This window comes from Euprymna scolopes, chromosome 4 (assembly GCF_053919585.1).
Source record: "Euprymna scolopes isolate OS-2025 chromosome 4, ASM5391958v1, whole genome shotgun sequence".
Classification (NCBI taxonomy): domain Eukaryota; kingdom Metazoa; phylum Mollusca; class Cephalopoda; order Sepiida; family Sepiolidae; genus Euprymna; species Euprymna scolopes.
The window spans coordinates 140,184,559-140,206,836 of record NC_136485.1 but is presented as its reverse complement, the minus strand read 5'-3'; the positions used below and the strand labels follow the sequence as shown (position 1 = coordinate 140,206,836).

The 22,278-nt window shown below is 32.6% G+C and overlaps 1 protein-coding gene across 1 annotated transcript in view; it reads left to right on the top strand.

Moving 5' to 3' along the window:
- Positions 1 to 22,278, top strand: part of LOC145269507 (uncharacterized) — a 66,421-nt gene that overhangs the window by 19,958 nt on the left and 24,185 nt on the right. The window contains exons 2-7 of the mRNA XM_080125248.1: positions 6,878 to 7,025; positions 8,142 to 8,246; positions 12,105 to 12,209; positions 15,176 to 15,241; positions 17,720 to 17,791; positions 21,123 to 21,197. Coding sequence (XP_079981374.1) covers positions 6,878 to 7,025; positions 8,142 to 8,246; positions 12,105 to 12,209; positions 15,176 to 15,241; positions 17,720 to 17,791; positions 21,123 to 21,197 — 571 coding nt within the window. The remainder of the gene's footprint in view (positions 1 to 6,877; positions 7,026 to 8,141; positions 8,247 to 12,104; positions 12,210 to 15,175; positions 15,242 to 17,719; positions 17,792 to 21,122; positions 21,198 to 22,278) is intronic.

Below are 22,278 nucleotides of genomic sequence, written 5' to 3'. Positions count from 1 at the left end.
ATCCAAATAATGAGACTCTCGTCTTTAATTCTACACATACCATACAACTTTGTGGTTACTTATGAGAAGATTACTAAATCATCTGCATATATTTGATGGCATTAATCACATGCGTATCAGAACCTTGCTTCTGTGCTTGATCTATTGATCCTTGTCAGTTGATAAAATCGATTAAACGATCACCATGTAATTTTACAACAATTATTACTTGCTAGAAGGTTCACCTGATGTTGCCTGGTCATAAATGAGGATTTCCTGTATACTCCTGCTCCTGGTTATTTTTATTCTTATTTTTTAACTAGCAGGGTTATCCAGTGTTGCCTGGAGCAAAAGTGTAACCTATTTCTATTCAAATTTGTATCTCTTTACCGCTTTATTTTCTTTCTCTATCCTTCTCTCTCCAATTCCATCTTTCTCCTCTGTCTAGTCCATTCCTCTCTCTCTACACACACACACACACACACACCTCATTCATGTAATAGATTCCTTGAGTGATGAGTCAGCTTTTTCTTTTCAAATTAGTTCATAATAACACTGAAAAATCGACTAATAAAAGCTGGCCCAGTTGACCCCCAGAGAATTAATAATTTTTTTCTAAATGTAAGATGTAATTCACCTGGAACAATGTCGATCAAAGAATATGCCAACTTTGTGGGTGTTTGTTGCATAGTTTTTTACTTTTTAGCTAGACATAAATACATATACACGCAGAGACAAAAAAAAAAATATACCTTTTTATATAGTACAAGGGTCATTATAAAATTAAGGCCTCCTATTTTCTTACTCCAAAACTAAGATGTTAAAGAGCTACAAAGATGAGTCATACCATTAAAACGAGAAATCTTTTGTGCTCCAAAATTTATTTTTCTACATAGTCATCATTTTGCAAATGGTGAATGAGTCTAGATACCTCAGTTGTAAAAGTCTGGAGTTCACTTTGTCACATCTGTCGCCACTCTGAAATTGACAAACCCATCTCTTAACTCTTAAATTGACAAACTGATATCCTAACTGTGCTGATATCAACTGCATTTGCTTTGTAAACGTTCAACAGGTGCTGGCGAATGTTGATCGGGTCAATTTTTTCTGTATGAAGAAATTCAATGATGTGTTTCTGCTTCTGCCGTATATCCATGATAGGGGCTGCTTTCTTAGAGTATCACACCATCAATATCTGCAACAGAAAGATGAAACTTTCAGGTCATGAATGCATGACTTCAGTCATCATAAAATGCAATTTGCAATCACCTCTGATCCATTCAGGCGGAATAAGAAAATAGGAAACATTACTTTCGGAACGACCCACATAGATTTCTATACCGAATGGAACAATAAAATTGTTGCCCTAAAAAAACGACATGATTCCATTTTCATTTGATGAAAACCGGTTTTCTTTTGTTGTTGCAGAGCATCTATTAGTTGGCCAGTTGTGTACAAGCCCAAAGAGCAATAGGTAACCTTCTATCATGTCTGAAAGTGACACAATGTTCAACGAGCGAGATCAGAGATGCGCCTCTGTACAACTCATGCTCTCTATTGATCCAAGTTATGACATCAGGACCATTGCCAGCACCCTCAAAATGCAAATCTTGACAGTTCAATGCTTGAGGGCACAACTCAACAAAGTTTTCTGCTATGGTTATGATCTTTGGTGTGGTTTCAAGTGAGGACCACATTATGCCACCTCAAATCTTCGAAGTCAGCTTGAAAGTCAACACTAAAGTGTATCTGGAATAGTGTGGTGATCGCCTGGTGCAATCAGGTGGCTGCTGGCAGACCCTGGGTGTGACAGCAGAACTCGGTGCTGGCCTAGAAGCCTAAATAGATCTACACTTGGCTTCAGAAGGAGTGATACAACTTTGTACCCTTCTCCTCCTTCCCCGACCTGTGCTCGCTGGACTACTGCGATTAGTCATTCATTAAGAACATCACCAACATGACCTCTCACAACACCAACGCCAGCCTAATCACTGCCATCTGCCGAGCTTCTGCTGACGCATATTGAAAAAGTATGCTCCCTGTTTCTGACCTGTATCGAGGATGTGATTGAGGCTGAAAGCATCTACATTAAATAGCTGTAAGCTCTATTACATAATCAAGTTCCCTGAATTGATGTATTCAATAAAAGTTTTAAAATAAAGCTGTAGTGTTGTTTTCTTTAGGGCGACAATTTTATCATTCCACCAGGTAATTTTTAATTTTCCATATATAATATAAATCTCATCTGTCTGTTTAAATGTATGTATGTATGTATTTTTGTATGTCGGCCTAAAACTTTCGACAGAGGGAACGGATTTTCACAAAATCGGTATCATTTTGAAGCTCGACCCTTCGGATGACAAATACCTCCAAACACCCGGGCAACGCCGGGCACTCAGGCTAGCATATAAATAAAATAGAATACGTGTTTCGTGAAAAGTAATGGAGCAATGCTTGCTGAAAAGTATGGATCAGGCATCAAAAATATAGGCAACATTTTATATATGTATATATAAAAAAAAAAAAATAATAATACCTATTCCCAGGACAGGTAGAATTAATCCCCTGAAAGAGAAGAGATTTATTCATTTATTTATTGCAAACTATTATCCTTATCTTTAGTTGTTATTTCACAACGTTTTGGCCGACTATTCCTCTGGCCTTCATCAGGTGGTCAGAGGAATAGTTGGCCAAAGCATTCAAAAACAACTAAAAGATGAGGATAATAGTCTGCAATAAATAAATGAATAAAATAATATTCATCTCAATAAACATTCCAATTTATCTATATATATATAAAAGTGAACGTGTCTGTGTGTCTGGCTGTGTGTGTATATTTCTCTACGCAATAACTCTGTCAATTTTAAGTCTACAGACTCGAAATTTAATATACAGGGTACTGACATTTGGGAAAATCTATGTGATCAGTTTTCAGCCAGAAATTTGGCTGTTAAGGGGTCAAAGTTCAACGATTTTTACCTTTGAGAACTCTACCAAACTCCTCCGACAATTTTCGGTCTAAACACTTGAAATTTTAGATATAGGTTCCTTGGACATAGATCTAACTTAATAACTTGATTTGAGTCCAAAACAATTAATGTTAAGGGGTCATAATAGGGGTCAAAGTTTAAAAAATTTGACTTCTGCGGTCTCTTCCAAATTACTCAGACAATTTCTGGTCTAAACATTTGAAATTTTACATAAAGGGTATTTAGAGATAGGGCAAGCTTTTTCATTGGTTTGGGTTGAAAATTTTTAGTTACCTATATATAAATGTATGTATGTATGTTTGCATGTCTACCCAATACTTTCGACAGAGACGACGCATTTTCTCAAGATCAGTATCGTTTTGATGTTCGACCTTTCAGATGACAAATATCGAAATATTGGCTAAAAACATTAACATCTTCACCTTTAACTGGGCACTTTTCTACAATGAGGGGGGTCGTTTTCTTTCGCTGATATTTTTGAAAGTCATCCTCTCCTTTCGATTGTCTAGACTTAAGTTTAAAAAATGTCACTTCCGGTTTGGCGGTGGTTGTAACAGCATAGACGACAGGTTTTTTTCCCGTTCTTTTCCTCCTTTGCGGTACGGGCTCGAGCCTGCCTTCCTACAACCACTTTTTTTTTTTTTTGCTCAACATGCACATCCAAACACCCAGGCAACGCCGGGCTGAAATGCTAGTATATCTATAAAAGTGAAAATGTCTGTGTGTGTGTGTCTGTGTACATTTCCCTACGCAATAAATCTGTCAATTTTAAGTCTACAGACTCGAAATTTGATATACAGGGTACTGACATTTGAGAAAATCTTTGTAACCAGTTTTCGGCCAGAAATTTGGCTGTTAAGGGGTAAAAGTTCAACGATTTGACCTTTGAGAACTCTACCAAATTCCTCCGACAAAAACTTCGACAGAGGTGACGGATTTTCACAAGATCAGTATCGTTTTGAAGTTCAACCTTTCAGACGACAAATATCGAAAAATTAACTAAAAACATTAATATCTTCACCTTCAACTAGGCACTTTTCTATAGTGGGGGTCGCTTTTTTGTCGATATTTTTGAAAGTCATCCTCTCCTTTCGATTGTCTAGCCTTAATTTAAACCTACGTCACTTCCAGTTTGGCGGTGGTCGTAACAGCAAAGACGCCACGTTTTTTGTGCCATTCTTTTCCTCCTTCACGGTACAGGTTCGAGCCTGCCTTCCTACTACCACTTTTTTTTTTTTGGCTCAACATGCACATCTAAACACACGGGCAACGCCGGGCATCCATGCTACTGTATATATATATATATACACTATGAAATGTTAGTTAAATGATAAAATATAGAACAAATTTACTTCACATTTGTCTCCTTACAAAGATTAAAATCAAAGTATAATGTAAAGAAACCTTATTTTTAAAATCCTTGTTCCAATTTTGATCAAAGTCAATTGCATGATTTTGATTTAAGAAAATGTCTAAAACATAGTTTTAGCATAAGGCATCTTTAGAAATAAGTTGAACGAGACTTTGCTTAATCGGTGTCTGATGATTATTGATCAAATTCAATTAAATCTGAAATATTTTAATTTTTAAAGGGTAGATTTTGCCCATAGTGTGCCCTAAAAGCCTTTTAAAATATTTCAAGAAACTGAAATCCATTTCAAGTATTTAAAGAAATTGAGAAGCAAATCTGGTTATTGTCAAGCAAAGTCTTCCCACATTTGCTGTGAGCCTGTTTGACTAAAATCAAACATCATAAAAAAAACAAAACAAAAAAACATATCCAATACAGAATATTCCCCCAAAGTTTTTATTTTTTTTATTCTAATACATCTTAATAAACAAGAAAATTTTCTGGAAATATTCTGTATTGAATAATTTTTTTTTTTCAGTTTTTATTTTAGTCTGACAAACCCACAGCTAGTATTGGGGGATGAGTTTTGCTTGATAACTGCAAATCTATTTCTATAATGAAACATTTTTTTTCATTTTCTTTATGTTGATTGATACGTTTTCTTTCTTTTTTTAAACTGTCCAGTTTGAAACATTTTTCTTTCTTTTTTTTTATTCTTTTAACTCTACTAATTCAACTTCTATGTTAACAGAGGTACATGGCATTGCTTTGGGCAAAAGTGAAACCTATTACTATTAAAACTTTTATCTACTTACCTCTCTCTGTCCATCTCTCTTTACCTATCTTCACCATCTCTTTCCTCTTTCTCTTCAACCCAGCCCATTTTCTCGGGACATACACACACACACACACACACAACTCCTTTTTATAGATTCTTCTAGAATTTAATTGGCATAACGAAAGTACTTCCTTGGTTAAAATATCAGTTACTCATCTTTAGTTAGTATATAAAGTGTCTAAAAAAAACTGACCTCCCTGACGAAATCTGTGTCAGGTTAAAAGTAATACTGACAAAGAAAATACCAACTTTGTGTGTATTTGCTTTGTTGCTTTTTACTTTTAGTAGGATATACTAAAGGTCTCCAAACTACTCCTCGCAGGCCAGATCTGGCCCACCAAAATCTTTATATGGACCGTGGAGCTCTTATGGAAATGTGTAAAAATAGTGTGGTGGCTTTTCTTTTTGTTCAGAAAATGATTAAAAGAACCTCATTCTTTAAGAAAGATTATTAGAGAACCAGTTTCATTAAAAAGCAAAGCTAATGAGTAGGGCTAGGACAACAGCATATTCTTTTCATTGTTTTGACTCCCAAGTGTATACTATTAATATCTTATATGCTTTAATATAGAGTGATGTGGTTCTTGGTTGATTAACTGTCTAACCATGTCAGATATATACTCGAGAGTCAAAACGATGAAAAGAATATTCTGTTGTCATAGCTCTACTAATGAGTAAAACCGTATAAAACATGTCTAGGTCATATTTTTTTTTCTTTTTGGTACTATTGCACTTATGTTACCGTGCTGAAATAATGTTATGATTTAGAAAGCCATTCTTAACATGAGGAGAGTATTTTGTAACTATTCTGTACTTCCACCTAACAATTTAATAAAAAAAAGATATTATAAAATTTAAATTTAACTTGAAAATACTATTTAAAAATAGCATAGTAACATAAGTGCATAAATGCCATTTTTTTTTTTTTTTTAAATTTTATTTTGTCCCGCATAGCTCTAAAAACTAAGTCATATGGTCCTCCATTTGAAAACTTTGGAACCCCCCCGGGGTAACACACATACGCACAGACAACTGCTTTTTATATAATAGATTAATATTACAAAATTCTAATCTGGAAGTTCTTAATATTGTTTATTTATTTAATATTATAAAGTTATCTTGTGGTATTTTCAAAGTCAGGCCCAAATAGAAATCTGTCTTACATATTGATATTTGATTTAAACTCATGTTTTTTTTTTTTCTTTCTTCCTTACACTGTTATTGGCATGAATATATTTAATTTCACACCAGTTCCTTTCTGTAAAAGAAAAACTTTTAGAGTGGAGATTTTTTTTTTTTCTTTTATTTACTGGATATTCCTAAACATTAAAGGGAAGTAATCATGTAATCGGTTATTTCTCTTGACTTCTGCAGTAAAAAAATATCTAAAATGTCTTTTTGTATAAAGTAAACAGTTTACACATTAATTACATGTTAATTAAGTTTTCTTTATGATTAATCAATCATTGTCAAGTACTAAAACAAACTTAAAAAATAAATTCCTTTTTTTACAAAATTATTTCATTGTGAAATTAGTCATCAAAATTAATTTATGTTTGTTTGTATACAAATCAGTCGTTTTTTTTTTCTACTTTTCATTAAAATTGTTTGTCTAATATTGTTAAAAGTTTTTTAGTTTTTCACTTAGTGTTGTAAATAATTAGACCAATAAAAATAATAAACTTTGTAACATACTTACATTCTATTTTTATTTTAAAGGAGACTCTAAAAGACACAGATGGTGTGACATCTGAGGATGATCATATTCAAATTCCTAAATCATGGGATGATGTGCAACCTGTTTCTTTTCTTGCCAAGGGTTGCTGCGGAGCTGTTTTCACTGCTAAGTGCCGAACGCTTTCAACAGGTAACACTCTTCACTGTTTTTCTTTTCTTTTATTTTTGTTCTTTATTTGTGTTCACTTTGATAAAATCTGCAAAATCCATTTTTGTAAAAGTAAATTTTTAAAAATTAATTTTTCTAAAAGACAACCATGAATATCTTTCAATAAAATTGTTACTATGTTCGCAAAGTTTTAAGAAAATAAAAACAAATGTTTTCAAATTATATGATCTATTATATACTGTGGGTGTGTGTCTAATATATATATATATATATATTAGTCATCCACATAAAGTACTGTTTTGCTGTATCAAACAAGCGACTACCTCAAGCCAGGATCAAAACTTGACCGCCCAAACGAGTCTGCATTTCCAACCGTTATGCTATTCGGCTGCTGCTATGCAGGGTAGTGAATTCACAATGTTTTGAGATTGTCCAAACGCCTCTGACATAATTGCATTGATATACTGGTTCTTATAAGATCACCAAATTAAAGCAACACTGAGCCTGGTCAGTACCAGATGAGTGACCATTTGGGAATTTCAGGCACTGTATATAGAAGAATGTCAGCAGCTCCCTACAGTTTATCTAGTCTAGAGTGAATGCCATTTAAAAAAGGGGGGTGGGAAGGACCCATTAATTTTCATTTCTATGTGTCAATGTAAAAACATAACTCAATCTTGAGACTGCATATTTCTACCTGACAACATAAGTATGAGCCAAATTCTTATCTAATATATATATATGTCAATGTAAAAACATAACTCAATCTTGAGACTGCATATTTCTACCTGACAACATAAGTATGAGCCAAATTCTTATCTAATATATATATATGTCAATGTAAAAACATAACTCAATCTTGAGACTGCATATTTCTACCTGACAACATAAGTATGAGCCAAATTCTTATCTAATATATATATATGTCAATGTAAAAACATAACTCAATCTTGAGACTGCATTTCTCTACCTGACAACATAAGTATGAGCCAAATTCTTATCTAGGTGTTGTCTATACATTTTCTACATGGTTCGTTCCTAGTTTTATGTCACCCAACCTACTGAAGTAGCTTGATCAGAAGTTAACGTATGGAATTTTGTGATCTTTTATGCAAAATGTTATTTTTTTCGTCTCAGCTGGAGGTCCCTGTGAACATATTGATGATGACACTTCGACAAATATGGAATATGTCAGTGATATGTCGTCTGCCTTTACTGACTCTTCACTGTACAACTCAGAAGGTAAGAAGCTAATCCATCATCATCATAATCATCACCCTTTACATTATCATCATCATCATTCTTTACATTACCCTCTTCCACGTCACCATCACCCTCTTCCACGTCACCATCATGCTTTACATCGTCATCCACATTTGCATCATCCTCTTCCACATCATCATTACGCTCTGTTACATCATCATCAAACTTTACATCATCATCCACATCTGCATCACTCTCCTCCACGTCATCCTACTAATCAGTAAAAATTCAAATACATAACAAATAAACGTTATCAAAGGCAAGATAAGTTACTCTTCAACCTACCTGTAAAACTTTTTAGTGGGTTTTGCTCTCTTTAAAATGTTTATTAATCGGTTTGAAAAACAAAGTGTTTAGCGTTTACATGAGAGCAAGAAAAATGGCCATGCTCTTCGCTTGTAAAATTCAAAATTTTGAAAATGAGTTAAAACTAAATTGTACAAAATACGGTTAGAAACACACCCAATCTTTTACTGTGATATATATTGGGTGGGTTTCTAACAGTATATAATTTTTAGTTTAAAGTTTTAATTTTTTAAATTTAGAATTTTGGGAGCCAAGAACACTGCCATTTTTCTGATCACGTAAATGCTAAACATTTTGTTTTTCGAAGCGATTAAACATTTTAAAGTGAACAAAACCACTAAAAAGTATTCCAGATGGGTAGAAGAGTAACTTATCTTGACTTTGATAACATCTATTTGCTATGTATTTGAATTTTTACCATTTTTTCAAATCTGTGGATTGTAATACAAACCCTAATCATCATACTCAGTTTAGTGTCAGTTTTATGTGCTGTCAGAACAGAATCTGATAAATTCCTATGTACCAAAAGTAATTATATGTTCTTGCAAATTTTAATTGGATTTAATTTGAGATTTTTAATTTTTCTTTTTTCTTTTTTTTATGTGTAAACCTCAAAAGAATTTACAATTATTTATTTTGAAAAAAGTAAAATTATTTATTTTGAAAAAAGTAAAATTATTTATTTTGAAAAAAAAAGCAAAATTATTTATTTTGAAAAAAACAACAAAATTATTTATTTTGAAAAAAAAAAACAAAATTATTTATTTTGAAAAAAAAAAGCAAAATTATTTATTTTGAAAAAAAAAAAGCAAAATTATTTATTTTGAAAAAAAGCAAAATTATTTATTTTGAAAAAAGTAAAATTATTTATTATTTTCATTTTATATTTTAAGTCACCAGAAAGTTGTTTTGAAATGTTTTTGGTATATATTTTTTATCAGATTAAATGTTTTTTTTTAATTTCTTAAGAAAATGTTGCTGATCATTTACAGTGAAATTAGTTTCTTGCAAACAACTTATTTACTTTTATATAAAAAGCAATTTGGCTTTGTGTGTGTATGTGTGAATCCGTTTCCTATCGAAATTGAAATGACTGGGTCAATTTTAACTAAATTTCTTTAGTACTTAAAGTACTTTATATCTTTGGGAATGTTCTTAGATAAGTTTTTTTATCGGAAAGCCTCTCATAAGTATCGAAAATCGATAACTGAAAAAACCTGATTAAAAAGGAACAGTCCGATTTTAACTAGAGTTAACACCCTTATACAGCCTAACATCACTAGTGCATTTGTGAAGTTTTATAACTGCACAAGCAGAAGAGCCCAGCTTTGGTAAGACAGGAGTGCATTCAAAATGAATGTTTCTGTTTAGAGCAGAATTGAACTATACTTGTATATTGCATTTTAAACTTTAAGTCATTATATAAAAAACAACTGTAGGTTCTCTACAGTGCAATGTAGACGATGTATTGTGGACTAAGTCACTGCAAGGAGGCATGTGAAGCTTCCTCCCAATGCACCATGGTAGGTCCCTGACTAAAGCAGGCAATGAATCGATTTAATTCAAAAATGGGATATTCCACAGATTTCGATAACAATAAAAGTTTTGGAAGTGTGGAACATTTGTTGATCCTGATTCAATCCCAATAAGATTGGGTCCCACCTGCTAATTACTAATAATATAAATATTTTAAATAATTTCTCTTTCATTTCGTTTGAATATAAAGATGAGAATTTCTCTACTGCAGAAGTTAAATTTTTGAAGCATGAATGGAATTCTTAAGGATATGATTGGTTAATGAAAATCTGCCTTCTCATTTTTAACTGTGTTATTATCTATTATTTAAAGGGCAAATGTCTGTGTGTTTGTATGTCCGCTAAAACCTGTGGTCATTTGCATTGAAGCAGCACAAATGTGGTACCATTAGAAACATAATATCAAAAAGTTAGAAAAAATCGTCAATTATTTCATATAGAAATGTTTTGTTTGAAGGAGGAGGGGTTCAAGTAAAATTCTTGGTTTTGATGCTGTTTGTAAATCCTGCCTGCACGAACGGTCGATTTGTTGTTTTATTTTAAAAAGCTAAGTTTGAAAACATCAATGTCGTCATAGTCTGATTGATAACATGTTCGCTTATAAACTTAAGTTATGCAAGTTCGCACCCAGCACACAGCATTTTTTTTGCTTACAAAATTTTGCTTTCGGTTTTTCTTCTGGCTGATGGCACCTAAGTCTCATTTTTTTTTTTTTAACCATATTTTACAACCGGACAACACTGGATACCGCCACCTCTCTAGTCTATTATATGAAAGAGAATAGTTTGTGTGTGTGTGTTTGTATGTCTAACTAAAAGTCAAAATATACGAAATGACCCATGATGAATATGGTATTGACTGAAAGAACAGTAATCCGTATGTATAATATGTAAAAATTAGAAAAAAATCATCAGTTCTCTGAGGTGCAAATATCATTTTATTTGAAGGGTGGGAGTGTGGGTAAAAATCTTTGCTTCAAAGCTCTTTCTCAACAATTATGTAAATTGTGTTAATGCCGTTCATTCCTACTTTCATTTTAAAAACATAAATTTGCAATGTCGTTGCGATGTTACTCTGAGGGATGGCATGTTCGCTTAAGGCATTCACTTTTCATGCTGAGATAACCATGCACAAAGTAACACAGCTGTTACAATGAACAGTAAAGAGAAATCTTTCTAAACTGAGGCAGCATTTAAGAAAATCGCTTTGCACGGGATAGAAAGTGGGATATAGACATCAAAAAGTGCTCGATATCCTAAGAATAGCTTCTTCTCTTTGTATCCCTTAATCTTTTATTTACCTCCCCTACTCCCATAATCTGATTGGGGGAGGGAGTAACTGCCAAAGAATCTGGTGGGGAAGTGGTCAGGTACTTTTTTAGGGGGTGGAGGTAGGGATTATATTTTTGTGTTTTTATCCATTTTTTAAGTAGGATTTTCAAATTAAATCAGATTTTTACCATATCTTTTGTTTTTGAAATTGTTACATTAAAGTACAATTAACAAATTCCCCCTCCATATACTCGGATAGGGTTGGGGGTATCGACATTGCCCATAATTGAATTGACATATAGTAATGAAAAAGTACTCAATATCCTTGTAGCAGGTGTGTCCAAACAGATCTTCATTTCTTCTATTTATTATTTGTGGAACCTGGCAACGCCAGATATCCCTGCTAGTATGCTATATATTACTAATTACATCTCAGAAGTATTTTTAGTTTTAGTTTTGTTTCAACTTTTTTTAATCATAGAATTTTGGAAGTTAAATTAGTGCTTGTCCAAAATTCCCTGTCAATGAAAAAAATTTTTTTGAATCTTTGGTGTCTATAAGTAAGAAATTGACCCAGGGCCTCAGAAGACCTCTGTATGTTATTGAGAGATTATACAGCATTTCTTGGATAAAGATAGAGAAAAATAAATTTTAGAGAACATCGAATACAAGCAATTCATAATTTTTGATTAAATTAATGTTTGCTTAATTTTTTTTTTCCATAGAAAGTCTAAGTATTTCTCTTGGATCTGAAGTGGGAAGCTACTATGAGGATGATTTTTCCATCTTGAGTGAAACGGAAGACATTGTTCAAGTCTATCCTTCAGAAGGTAAGTATTTAAGATTATCTATTTTTAAATGTTGCAATATTATCAAGAAACTTGATGCCAACAAAGCAACTGACTCTAACAACATTCCGATCATAATGCTTAACAAGCTGCAACTGGAACTAGGTCCCATTTTTACAAAATTGTACGAATGTTGCTTAAAGAAGAAATGCTTCCCAATACCTTGGTAAACTTCATTGGTCTGCCAAGAATTTAAGAATACTGAAGATTGGTCTTCTGCATCTCAGTACAGACTAATTAGTCTCTTGTGCACAATGAGCAAGTTGCTTGAATCTGTGATAAATTGAGAAGTTGCCAATCACTTTAGCAAACACAACCTGCTTGGTGTATGTACAGCACAATCATACAGGTTCTCACCAGATCACCGAAGTTAAGCAACATTGAGCCTGGCCCAAATCAGATGGGTGACCATTTAGGAAAGGCTAGGCGCTGTATGTACCTTTTGGAAAGGTTGGGCGTGAAGCCAGCATCCTCAACCTGAAAAAAAAAACTTCTCGTTACAAAAGCATCTACAAAGTTGTAGATGGTCTGTGCCCCTCCAGGGATGGATGGAACCTACTCAGCGATAAGCAATATGGTTTTTGTCCTGGAACATCAACAAAACTGATATGCTGACTGTAATATCACATAGAATCAATTAATCTATTGACAGAGCATTTGATGATAGGGTTTGCCACAAATGTCCTTGCAGCCATCAAATCCTTTCTCTCTAAATCTGATGCTAGCATGTCTCAATGATCCGTTTTAAACTTAACTGTTTTCCTGATCTTCATTAATGATCTTGCAAATTGCATTCTAAAATCCTTCGGCAACACTTGTACAGATGATATGATCATCTATGACAACACTTCAAGATGCAGTAATAACCAAGATCTTTCTGATTCTCTCTCTTTCAATCTTGAGGTACAATGGAGGGAAACGGAGGCTGGTTATTTTTAATGTGTCCAAAACCAAACTTCTTTGTTTCAACTACCAATGCTCTGATCCATGACTTGGCACCAATTGAAATGAATGACTTCCGTTTTGAGGAAGCCCACTGCTAGGCAGGCTTCTAAAGCTGACCTTCACAACAACCCAAAATAAAAGTTTTATGTTAAATCCTTTATCAAGGTCACTGGATAAGTGGTTGGATCATTCTGCCATTTCACTCCTGATGCAATTCTCTGCCTGTATAAAAACCAAATATATTCTAAGATGGAGTCGTGTTGTCACATCTAGGGAAGTGTTGCTCAGAGCATCCTTTCCTAAATTGATAGAGTACAAAACCAACTTTGAAATCTAGTGGTTGATGCCATTTTATCCAATTTTTTTTTTACATGGAAGTCACCACTTATCAAGGCCCGGAGACTACTCGGGGATAAGGGTTATTGCATGTACAGTAATTAATGGGATAATATCGTAGTAATCATTAGTAATGAAGATTTTATAAAGTGGATTACTTAAGGGGGGGGCGGTTTAACAGGAATTTGTTTATTCCTTACTATCGCTTTCTCTACCTTATCATTGCTATTCCAAAATTAAATTAGTAGAAAAGGTGAAAGTCACATTTTTGGTAATAACTCAACCCTTTGTCTATAACGCATCCTGTTTACATGATACATCTCTTTACAAACATAATTCCTTCATGATTACTAGTTGACATATTTACAAACACTGGTATTTTATAAATTAATGATGAATAAAAACAAGACAACTTGGACGCAAATGAAAAGGGGATAATAATATGTTCAGTTTAACAAAGAGGATATATTTTTGATTGAGTTTGTTTGCTTATGTACAGCCTAACATTTACATCACTTGACCAATCGTCATCAAACTTGGTCAAATTATCAGCCATGCTCTAACTTGGAAGTAATTCAATTTTGCAACGGTCAAAGTCAAGAAACAATGAAAGTCATACTTTAAAACATAAGGAGCTAATATTTGAGACTGTCTACAAGCCCACTATGTAGAGAGTTGAGGAACGAGATGTCTGCTTGTATTACATTTAAATTTACATAATATATGTACATGCGAGCATTATGTTTTTCTAAACAGTTCACTTTTTGTAAGTTAAAAAAAAAATTACTACAGCCGAGATTGAAATCAAAACCTAAAGACAGTAAGTCAAGTACGATAACCATTAGGCCAGCTTGACACACTCTTTAAAGTGCTTTCAAACCTACTTATTTTTAACATAAGGAATCTGTCACTGGTACTATTCATGCATGCGCATTCATAAAACGGTTAGCAAACAGATAAAAATCCGATGATCCCCATGTACTAATTTTTCAATTTTTACCCGTTAGCAGCCCTTTTTTTTTTCCAGATGAAAACTGATTAAAAAGTTTTCTACATGGCTGATTAATATATATACCAAATTTCAAATCTGTAAATCAAAAATTAGTTGAGTATATAGGTTGAGAATTGTCCTCACACACATTCTCACTTTTATAGATGTAATAGATAATGTATGCCTAACGTAAATTGTATTTATATATATTTACGCACATGTATATAATAAATTTACATACAAACATATACCCACATAAGACTTTGGCCCAGCCTTACATTGTCAAGCAGAAGTATGCTATATCGCCTGACTTCTGTTCTTCTTGATGTGAACATTACAAAGAGAGCTGAAATAAAGGAAACAAAGAATTGATCAGACAATTATAAAGAACGCATGCCATAATAGTATTTGTAGAAAAGACTGAGACTAGCAACATCACATCTGTGAGAGAGGTTTCAGAGAAGAAAAAAGGGTGGGGCAGGCCAATCAAATTACAGACACGTGTCTGTACCTTATCAAGAGCCCTCAGATGAGACCGATTCACCAGCCAAAATATAATAACAATACACCATACAAGTATGACGTAAGTATTCCATAATTCATATTCAAGTGCATGGCACTCCATGATTAACTGACTATGATCTCTTATAATGTTATTTTTTTTTTTTCTTTGCAGTTAATACTTGGGAATTTGTGGAATCGGATGCATTGGTTGATTTTAAGCAAAACACACAGTCAGAAGGTAGATTCCGTTTCATGTTGATTTTGTCTCCAGCGTTTTTTTTTTTTATTATTATTATTTAAGTTTCTTGAAAAAATTTTTTTTTCCATTTAATCTTTTACATAATTATGTATGAACTAGAATACCGGTCCCAGGACAAGTAAAAATGAATTCCCTCAACAAAACGGTGTTGCATGACTTTTATGTCCACTTACATGAATTAAAATCAAGATACGGATATAATGGATTTAATTCAATAGAAATCAGGTAGATTTTAATTTTCAAATTGTATACCCCTAAAATCCTTTAAAATACTCCAAGGAAACTAAAATTTGGGAAAATATTTATTAATCGATATCAAATTGTTAAAATTTCACAAAAGTTTAAAGTAAATACATGATGGAATTTGTGAATTTTCGTCGTGTCTGTCAAAAGTTTTTAGCGGACACACAAACACATACATACAAACAAACATACATACACACATTTTCGCTTTTATATATATAGATATGGAAAATTAAGAATTACCTGGTGGAATGATAAAATTGTCTCTCTAAAGAAAACATCATTACAGCTTTATTTTAAACCCTTTATTGAAAAAATCAATTCAGGTAACTTGATTATATAATAAAGCTGGCATCTATTCAATGTAACCACCTTCAGCCTCAATCACTGTCTTCATGCAGGTCCGGAACTGGGAGCATGCCTTTTCCACAAGCACCGGGAGGAGTCAGCGAATACTCGACAGATGGCAACGATCAGGCTGGCTTTGTTGTTGTGGAAGGTCATGTTGGTAATGTTCTCGACATATGACCAAACAAAATAGTCCAACAGGTCCAGGTCGAGGAAGAGGCAGCGAGAGAAGGGTACAAAGTCGTAGCACCCCTTCTGAAGTCAAGCATGGATCTCTTTGAACTTGTGGGTCAGCACCAAGTCCTCCTACCACACCCAGGGTCTGCCAGCGGCCACCTGGTTGCACCAGGCGATCACCACACTCTTCAGCGTGTCTGGGTACATTTTGGTGTTGACTTTCAATCAGACTTCAAAGATGTGAGGTGGCATGATGTGGCCCTCACTTGAAACCACACCAAAGACCATAACCGTAGCCGGAAACTTCATTGAGTAGTGCCCTCAAGCGTTGAACCATCCAGATTTGCATTTTGATGGTGCTGGCAATGGTCCTGTTGTCATAACTTGAATCGGTAGAGAGCATGAGTTGTACAGCGGCACATCTCCCATCTCACTCGTTGAACATTGTGTCACTTTCAGACATGATAGAAGGCTCATATCGCTCTTGGGATTTGTACACAACTGGCTAACTAGTAGATGGTCTGCAACCAAAAAAGAAAACCGGTTTTCATCAAATAGAAATGGGATGATGTTATCTTTTCTATGGTGGCAATTTTATTGTTCCTCTAAATTTTGATTAAGTTCTCCCACCTAATTTTTACCTTCCTTTGCATAAAACTAATTAAACTAAATGTACCCACATTTCTGCAGTTGTTCCAAAATTCATAATTGGTCAGTTAGTGTATTCATTTTTTTGCAGACTGTTATCATCTTCAAAAAAAAAAAGAAATAGATACACAAATTATAAAGCCTCATCTCAAAGGATTCAAAAAAAAAAAAATATATATATATAATTGGTCAGTTAGTTTAGAAATAGATCCTTTACATACAAATATATAAATATATACACATACCTAACTCAATCAAAACCAACTAATTAAACCATATTTGGTAAAAATAAACCCCAGTCTTTGCCTTACTTCAATAAAAGTCTAGGCATTGTCTTATTAGACTTTAACTTTATAAAAATAGAAAATAAATATCTTGTCATTTGATATTTTGTGAAAATGTGACCTCTTTTTGTTTCTGAAGTTTTTGAGATAAGGATTGATAATTTGCATTATTTGGATTATTCAAACAACTGTTCTCATCTTTAGTGTTACTTAATTTTACAGCATTGGGCCAATGTAACCTCTGACCTTAAGGAGTATCGCGTTCAACTCTGGAATATTTCTATCAAACTCAGGAATCTATAGAGCCATGGTGCAATTGATAAAATACTTTGTAAAATTCATTTGTAAGTGACACTTTTCTGGAGGTTGAAGGTTCAATCCTTAGTGCAGGCGATATGATGAATACAATTGCCAATTTTACTTAAAGACTTCTACCCGGTCATTGCTGATGGAACAAAAAAATGGGTTCCATTGGAAATTTTGTGCAGATTCTCGAGTTTGGCAGGGATACATCTGAAGAAAGTTGGAGGTTACATCTTCCGAAACTTAATAAAAATAACACTAAGATAAGAACAGTAGTCCGAATAATCCAAATAATAATTTGCAATGAAAAGTTATGAATATTTGTACAATTCCTGGAGCATTTAAAAAAGTATTTTATTTTCTTTTTTTACTTTTGTTTTTGTTTTTGTTTATGGGTTTTTGTTTGTTAATCTATTATGAAGTTAAACGCTTTTCCATTTTCTTTTTATACCAGGTTCTGCTGAATGGTCAGATGATGATATTTCCGTCATAAGTGAATCAGAATTCGAAAACTCTTATGATGCAGGTAAATCACATTTTCACATATAAACAAAAATGCAGATGAATAAATGAGATTATGAAACGTTAATAAATTACAATAAATATATATTTATACACATATTTAAATAAGATAAGTCACAGATTAGATATCAAGTGAATTATCGTGTCAGATATTACATTGAGGTAATACTTTTGGGATGATCCTAGCCAAAAAAGTAAAGTTAAATATTTAAAAAATAGAGCAATATGTAAGTTTGCATTTCATTTCCTCTGATGATATGAGCCATGATTGAAAATCCATGGATTAAGGAAATAAACATAATTTTTCTCTATATATTCCTTGTTTCAAACAAATTCTTAATTTAAATATATGTGTATATATTTTGATTTACAGAATTTAACTTTAATCATCAAACTTATATATACATATTTATATATATATATATTTATATATATATATATTTATATATATATATATTTATATATTTATATATATATATATTTATATATATATATATTTATATATATATTTATATATATATATATTTATATATATATATATTTATATATATATATATATATATTTATATATATATATTTATATATATATATATATATTTATATATATATATTTATATATATATTTATATTTATATATATATATTTATATATATATATTTATATATATATATTTATATATATATATTTATATTTATATATATACATATTTATATATATATATATTTATATATATTCTACACTATTAGTTTCTTCCCTTGAACAGCTAAACTTTGGAATTCCCTTCCTGCTACCCACTTCCCTGACTATACAGATATGCAAAAGTTTAAATCTAATGTAAACCAACATCTTGTTAATCTTTCCTACACATGGTCTCAAATAGTAGCCCCTTACGCCAAAGTGACAATATGCCTTGTTAGGAGCGAATGTGAGTAAAAAAAAAATCACATTTTCACATATAAACAAAAATACAAATGACTAAATGAGATTGTGAAACGTTAATAAATTACAAAATATATATATAGTTTTTACTCTAATAGTTTATTTCCTTGAACAGCTAGACTTTGGAATTCCCTTTCTGTTACCTGCTTCCCTGACTGTACAAATCAAATATGCAGAAGTATAAATGCAATGAAGGCATGTTTGCTGCAAGGCTAAAAATTAAAACATGAACCAATGGCTATTACGTTACGCATGCATATTCGTAATGCCGTCGTTCGACCTTCACCTGGTAAATTCCATTTTTTTTTAATTTTCACATTTTTGCACCAATTTTTTCCCGGCTAAAACGTAAATATAAAGTTTTTGCATGGGTTCAAATACCCTATATATTAATTTTCATGTCTGTAGACCAAAAACTGACAGAGGAGTTTGGTAGGCAAAATTAGCTAGATCTTTTGCAGATGAATGCCATTCCATGATCCATGTATTACAAAGTTGGATTTTCTTTTTAAATAAATAGAAAAAAGAAAGGGTTGTTAATACATTGATACACAAAAAAAAAAAAAAATATAGGAGTATGTATGTGTGTATATATATATGTTTTACCAGTAGCTAAATTTTCTGCTGAGAGCAAAGAAAGTGGCCATTGTAATTTACATTTGATGTTGATAATCCCTAAAAACTATTCCAAGCAGGATAAAGTATATTTTCAAAGAAATTGAATTTCATTGTTCTTAACAACATGAACCAATATTCAACAAAGGAAAATGACAAGTCAGAATCAAATATTGAATTTCTGAGATAAAAGCTATTGATGACAGAAGTTAAAATAGAGACTAGCTTGGCTTTATTATACACTAGAAGGCTCTGTGTACCAACATTGCCCAGTGGAAGTATGACTTAAAGCCAGAACCGATTTGATAAAGAACCTTACACCCCCTTTCCCACCAGAAAACAAATTAAACTATAGTTGTTAGTGGAGGCTACTGTCAGCCCTGGAAAATAGTGGGTAGTGGTGATCAAAATGAAATCATCTGGCTTCCACTGTCAGGCATTGTCTGGCAGTGGCAGCTAGCAGAAGCCACTGGCTGTCATTGTCAGCACTGGTGGTTACTGGTGATTAGTATTAGTTTGGGTCAATTTCTTGCAAGTACTTAGTGTTTACTGTTAGCTATGATCAGGATCGGCTTTTATTGAACTGCTCCAAAATTGAACTCACCTGTCTTCAATTGTCATACAGTCATTCAGTGGCGAGCACTGTTGGTCACTGCCAATTATGACTGTGATTGGCAGTAACTGGTGATCAGTGCTCTTTTCAGGTGGTTACTGTCACTTCTTGACAGGGGTTGTCACTGCCGGGCAAATTGCCTGTCTTCAATTGTTGAACACTGTCATCCAGTGGCAGTCACCATTATCCATGATGTTCAAGTTAAATTTAACTTTATACTGTACAGCCCCTTTCATACCATAGTCATTGTGTTTGTTTTTCTATTTTAATAAGTTTGCATAAAATTTCAAACCATCAACAACAATGATGACTAAAGCAACCACAACAACTACAAAAAGAAAGATGAAAAAGATTGGAGGGGGGGGCATTTCTGATATCGAATTCCTTTATGAAGGCAGAAGCAAGCATACAAAGGTATATGTAAGAGTGCAATGTCTGTTAGCCCATGTTATTGATTTTGTTAGACCCACATTAAGTTCTCGATAGCCTTTTATAACTGCTAGAGATTTCCACAGTCCAATATTCCCTTAATCCGATAGACGTATGTGAACAGCTAATCAAATTGATCAGAACTTCATAGTGAATTGTGAAGAGAGTGGTCCTTATTTTATGTAGGCTAGCCGGAAAAAAAAAGCGAATGTTAAATGTACGGAAAAAGAAAGTAAACACGGACGGTGTGAGTGGGGAAAAAAATGTGACAAATGTATAAAAGTTCCCAGTCTCGTTGAGAAGAAGGGGAAGGATATATTAATGAGTGAGTAAATATCTTGCTACCATCTGTAAATATGACTTGTTTGGAAAAGTGACTCTCTTAGGAATATTATATGAATTTATGATAATGAATAAAATCAACTGATAATATCTACAAAACCTACATCAGGTATTGGCTAGTAATGTGGCCACATTGAATTTATACCTGGTGTTTGTTTTTTTTTTATTGCTATAACATTCTTTTTTAGAGGGGAAAATTGTATCTATTTCATAAATGTAGGGGTAGTAGTAGGAAGAGGATGATAATTGTTATTCTTTTTTCAAACTATTCATCATTTTCCTTTTTTCTGCTAAAAAAGAAATCTCTATGGCTGTTTAAGTTATTTTTTCTGTTAAAGGTTATAAAGTTATCCATTTTATTTTGATTGGCAGTTAATTTCTTTCTTTCTTTTCACAGAGATGCCGTTTCGTTTTTGTGGTCCATTTAAAACTCGGGCCAGCGTCAGTAAAACTGCAGTTAAAATGTCACAAAGTAAGACTTTATTTATTTAGTTATTTTATTTTTCAAATATTTAACCAATGATAGCTTATCTATATGAAAAGTTAGTTAAATAGTTAAATAATAAATTTTATTTTTAAAATATTTAACCAATTATAGCTTAATAATATTTTTTATTTGCAAGAATGTAATAAGATTTCTGTGATGTATTCCTCAGATTCGAGAAATTTGAATGTTGAATCGGAAAAATGAGATGCAGGTAGTTTTAGATGAATTGTTTTTTTTTTTTTTTAATCTTGATTTGTTTTGTTTTTTGTTCCAGAGATTAAGAATTTATTAATTGTCTAAGTAGTCTTTTTCTTTAAAAGTTCTGTCATTTATTCATGTATTAAAAATCAGAGGAAAAAAGATTGTCAGTAGGAATTAATGTTTCTTCGTCTTAATAAAAATATGTTTATTATGGGATAGTTTAGTTCAGAATAAATTGGCTTATGTTATATGTACAGTTATATCTAAATACTATGGCAGTTACAGCCCACATATCATGATATGTACTTCTGTAATACATGTTTGTTAATACACTTCTTGATTATTACTGGCCTACAAGGTCACAATAGGTTTACATGCTGGCATGTGTTGGATGGCTTTTAGAAATTGACTTGCAAGCTAACCTTTCTCTAGCTAACTCTTTATTCAGCCCTCTTTCTCTTGTATCAATTCTTATAAATTTTTACGACTTTGTCTTCCCATCTTTATTTTACATATCCAAATCTGAAGTTCTTTCACAAGGCTTGCGCATTAAAAGAATGCATTAAGATAATGTTTTCTATTTGTTTCTGGAAATGTGGTATCCCTAAAAGGAGCCAATCATGGGAGGAAATGATAAGAATTGAGAAAAAAGAGGGTACTTACGCACTTACATTACCGTGCTAAAATATTAACATTATTATTTAGAAAACCATTCTTAGCATGGGGAAAGGAGGGAATTTTGTATTTTCACCTAATAATTTAATAAAAAAAGATATTGTAAAACTCAAATTAAACATGGAAATATTATTTTAAAAGATAGCACGGTAACATAAGTGCATAAGCACAAAAAAGAGATAAATAAACA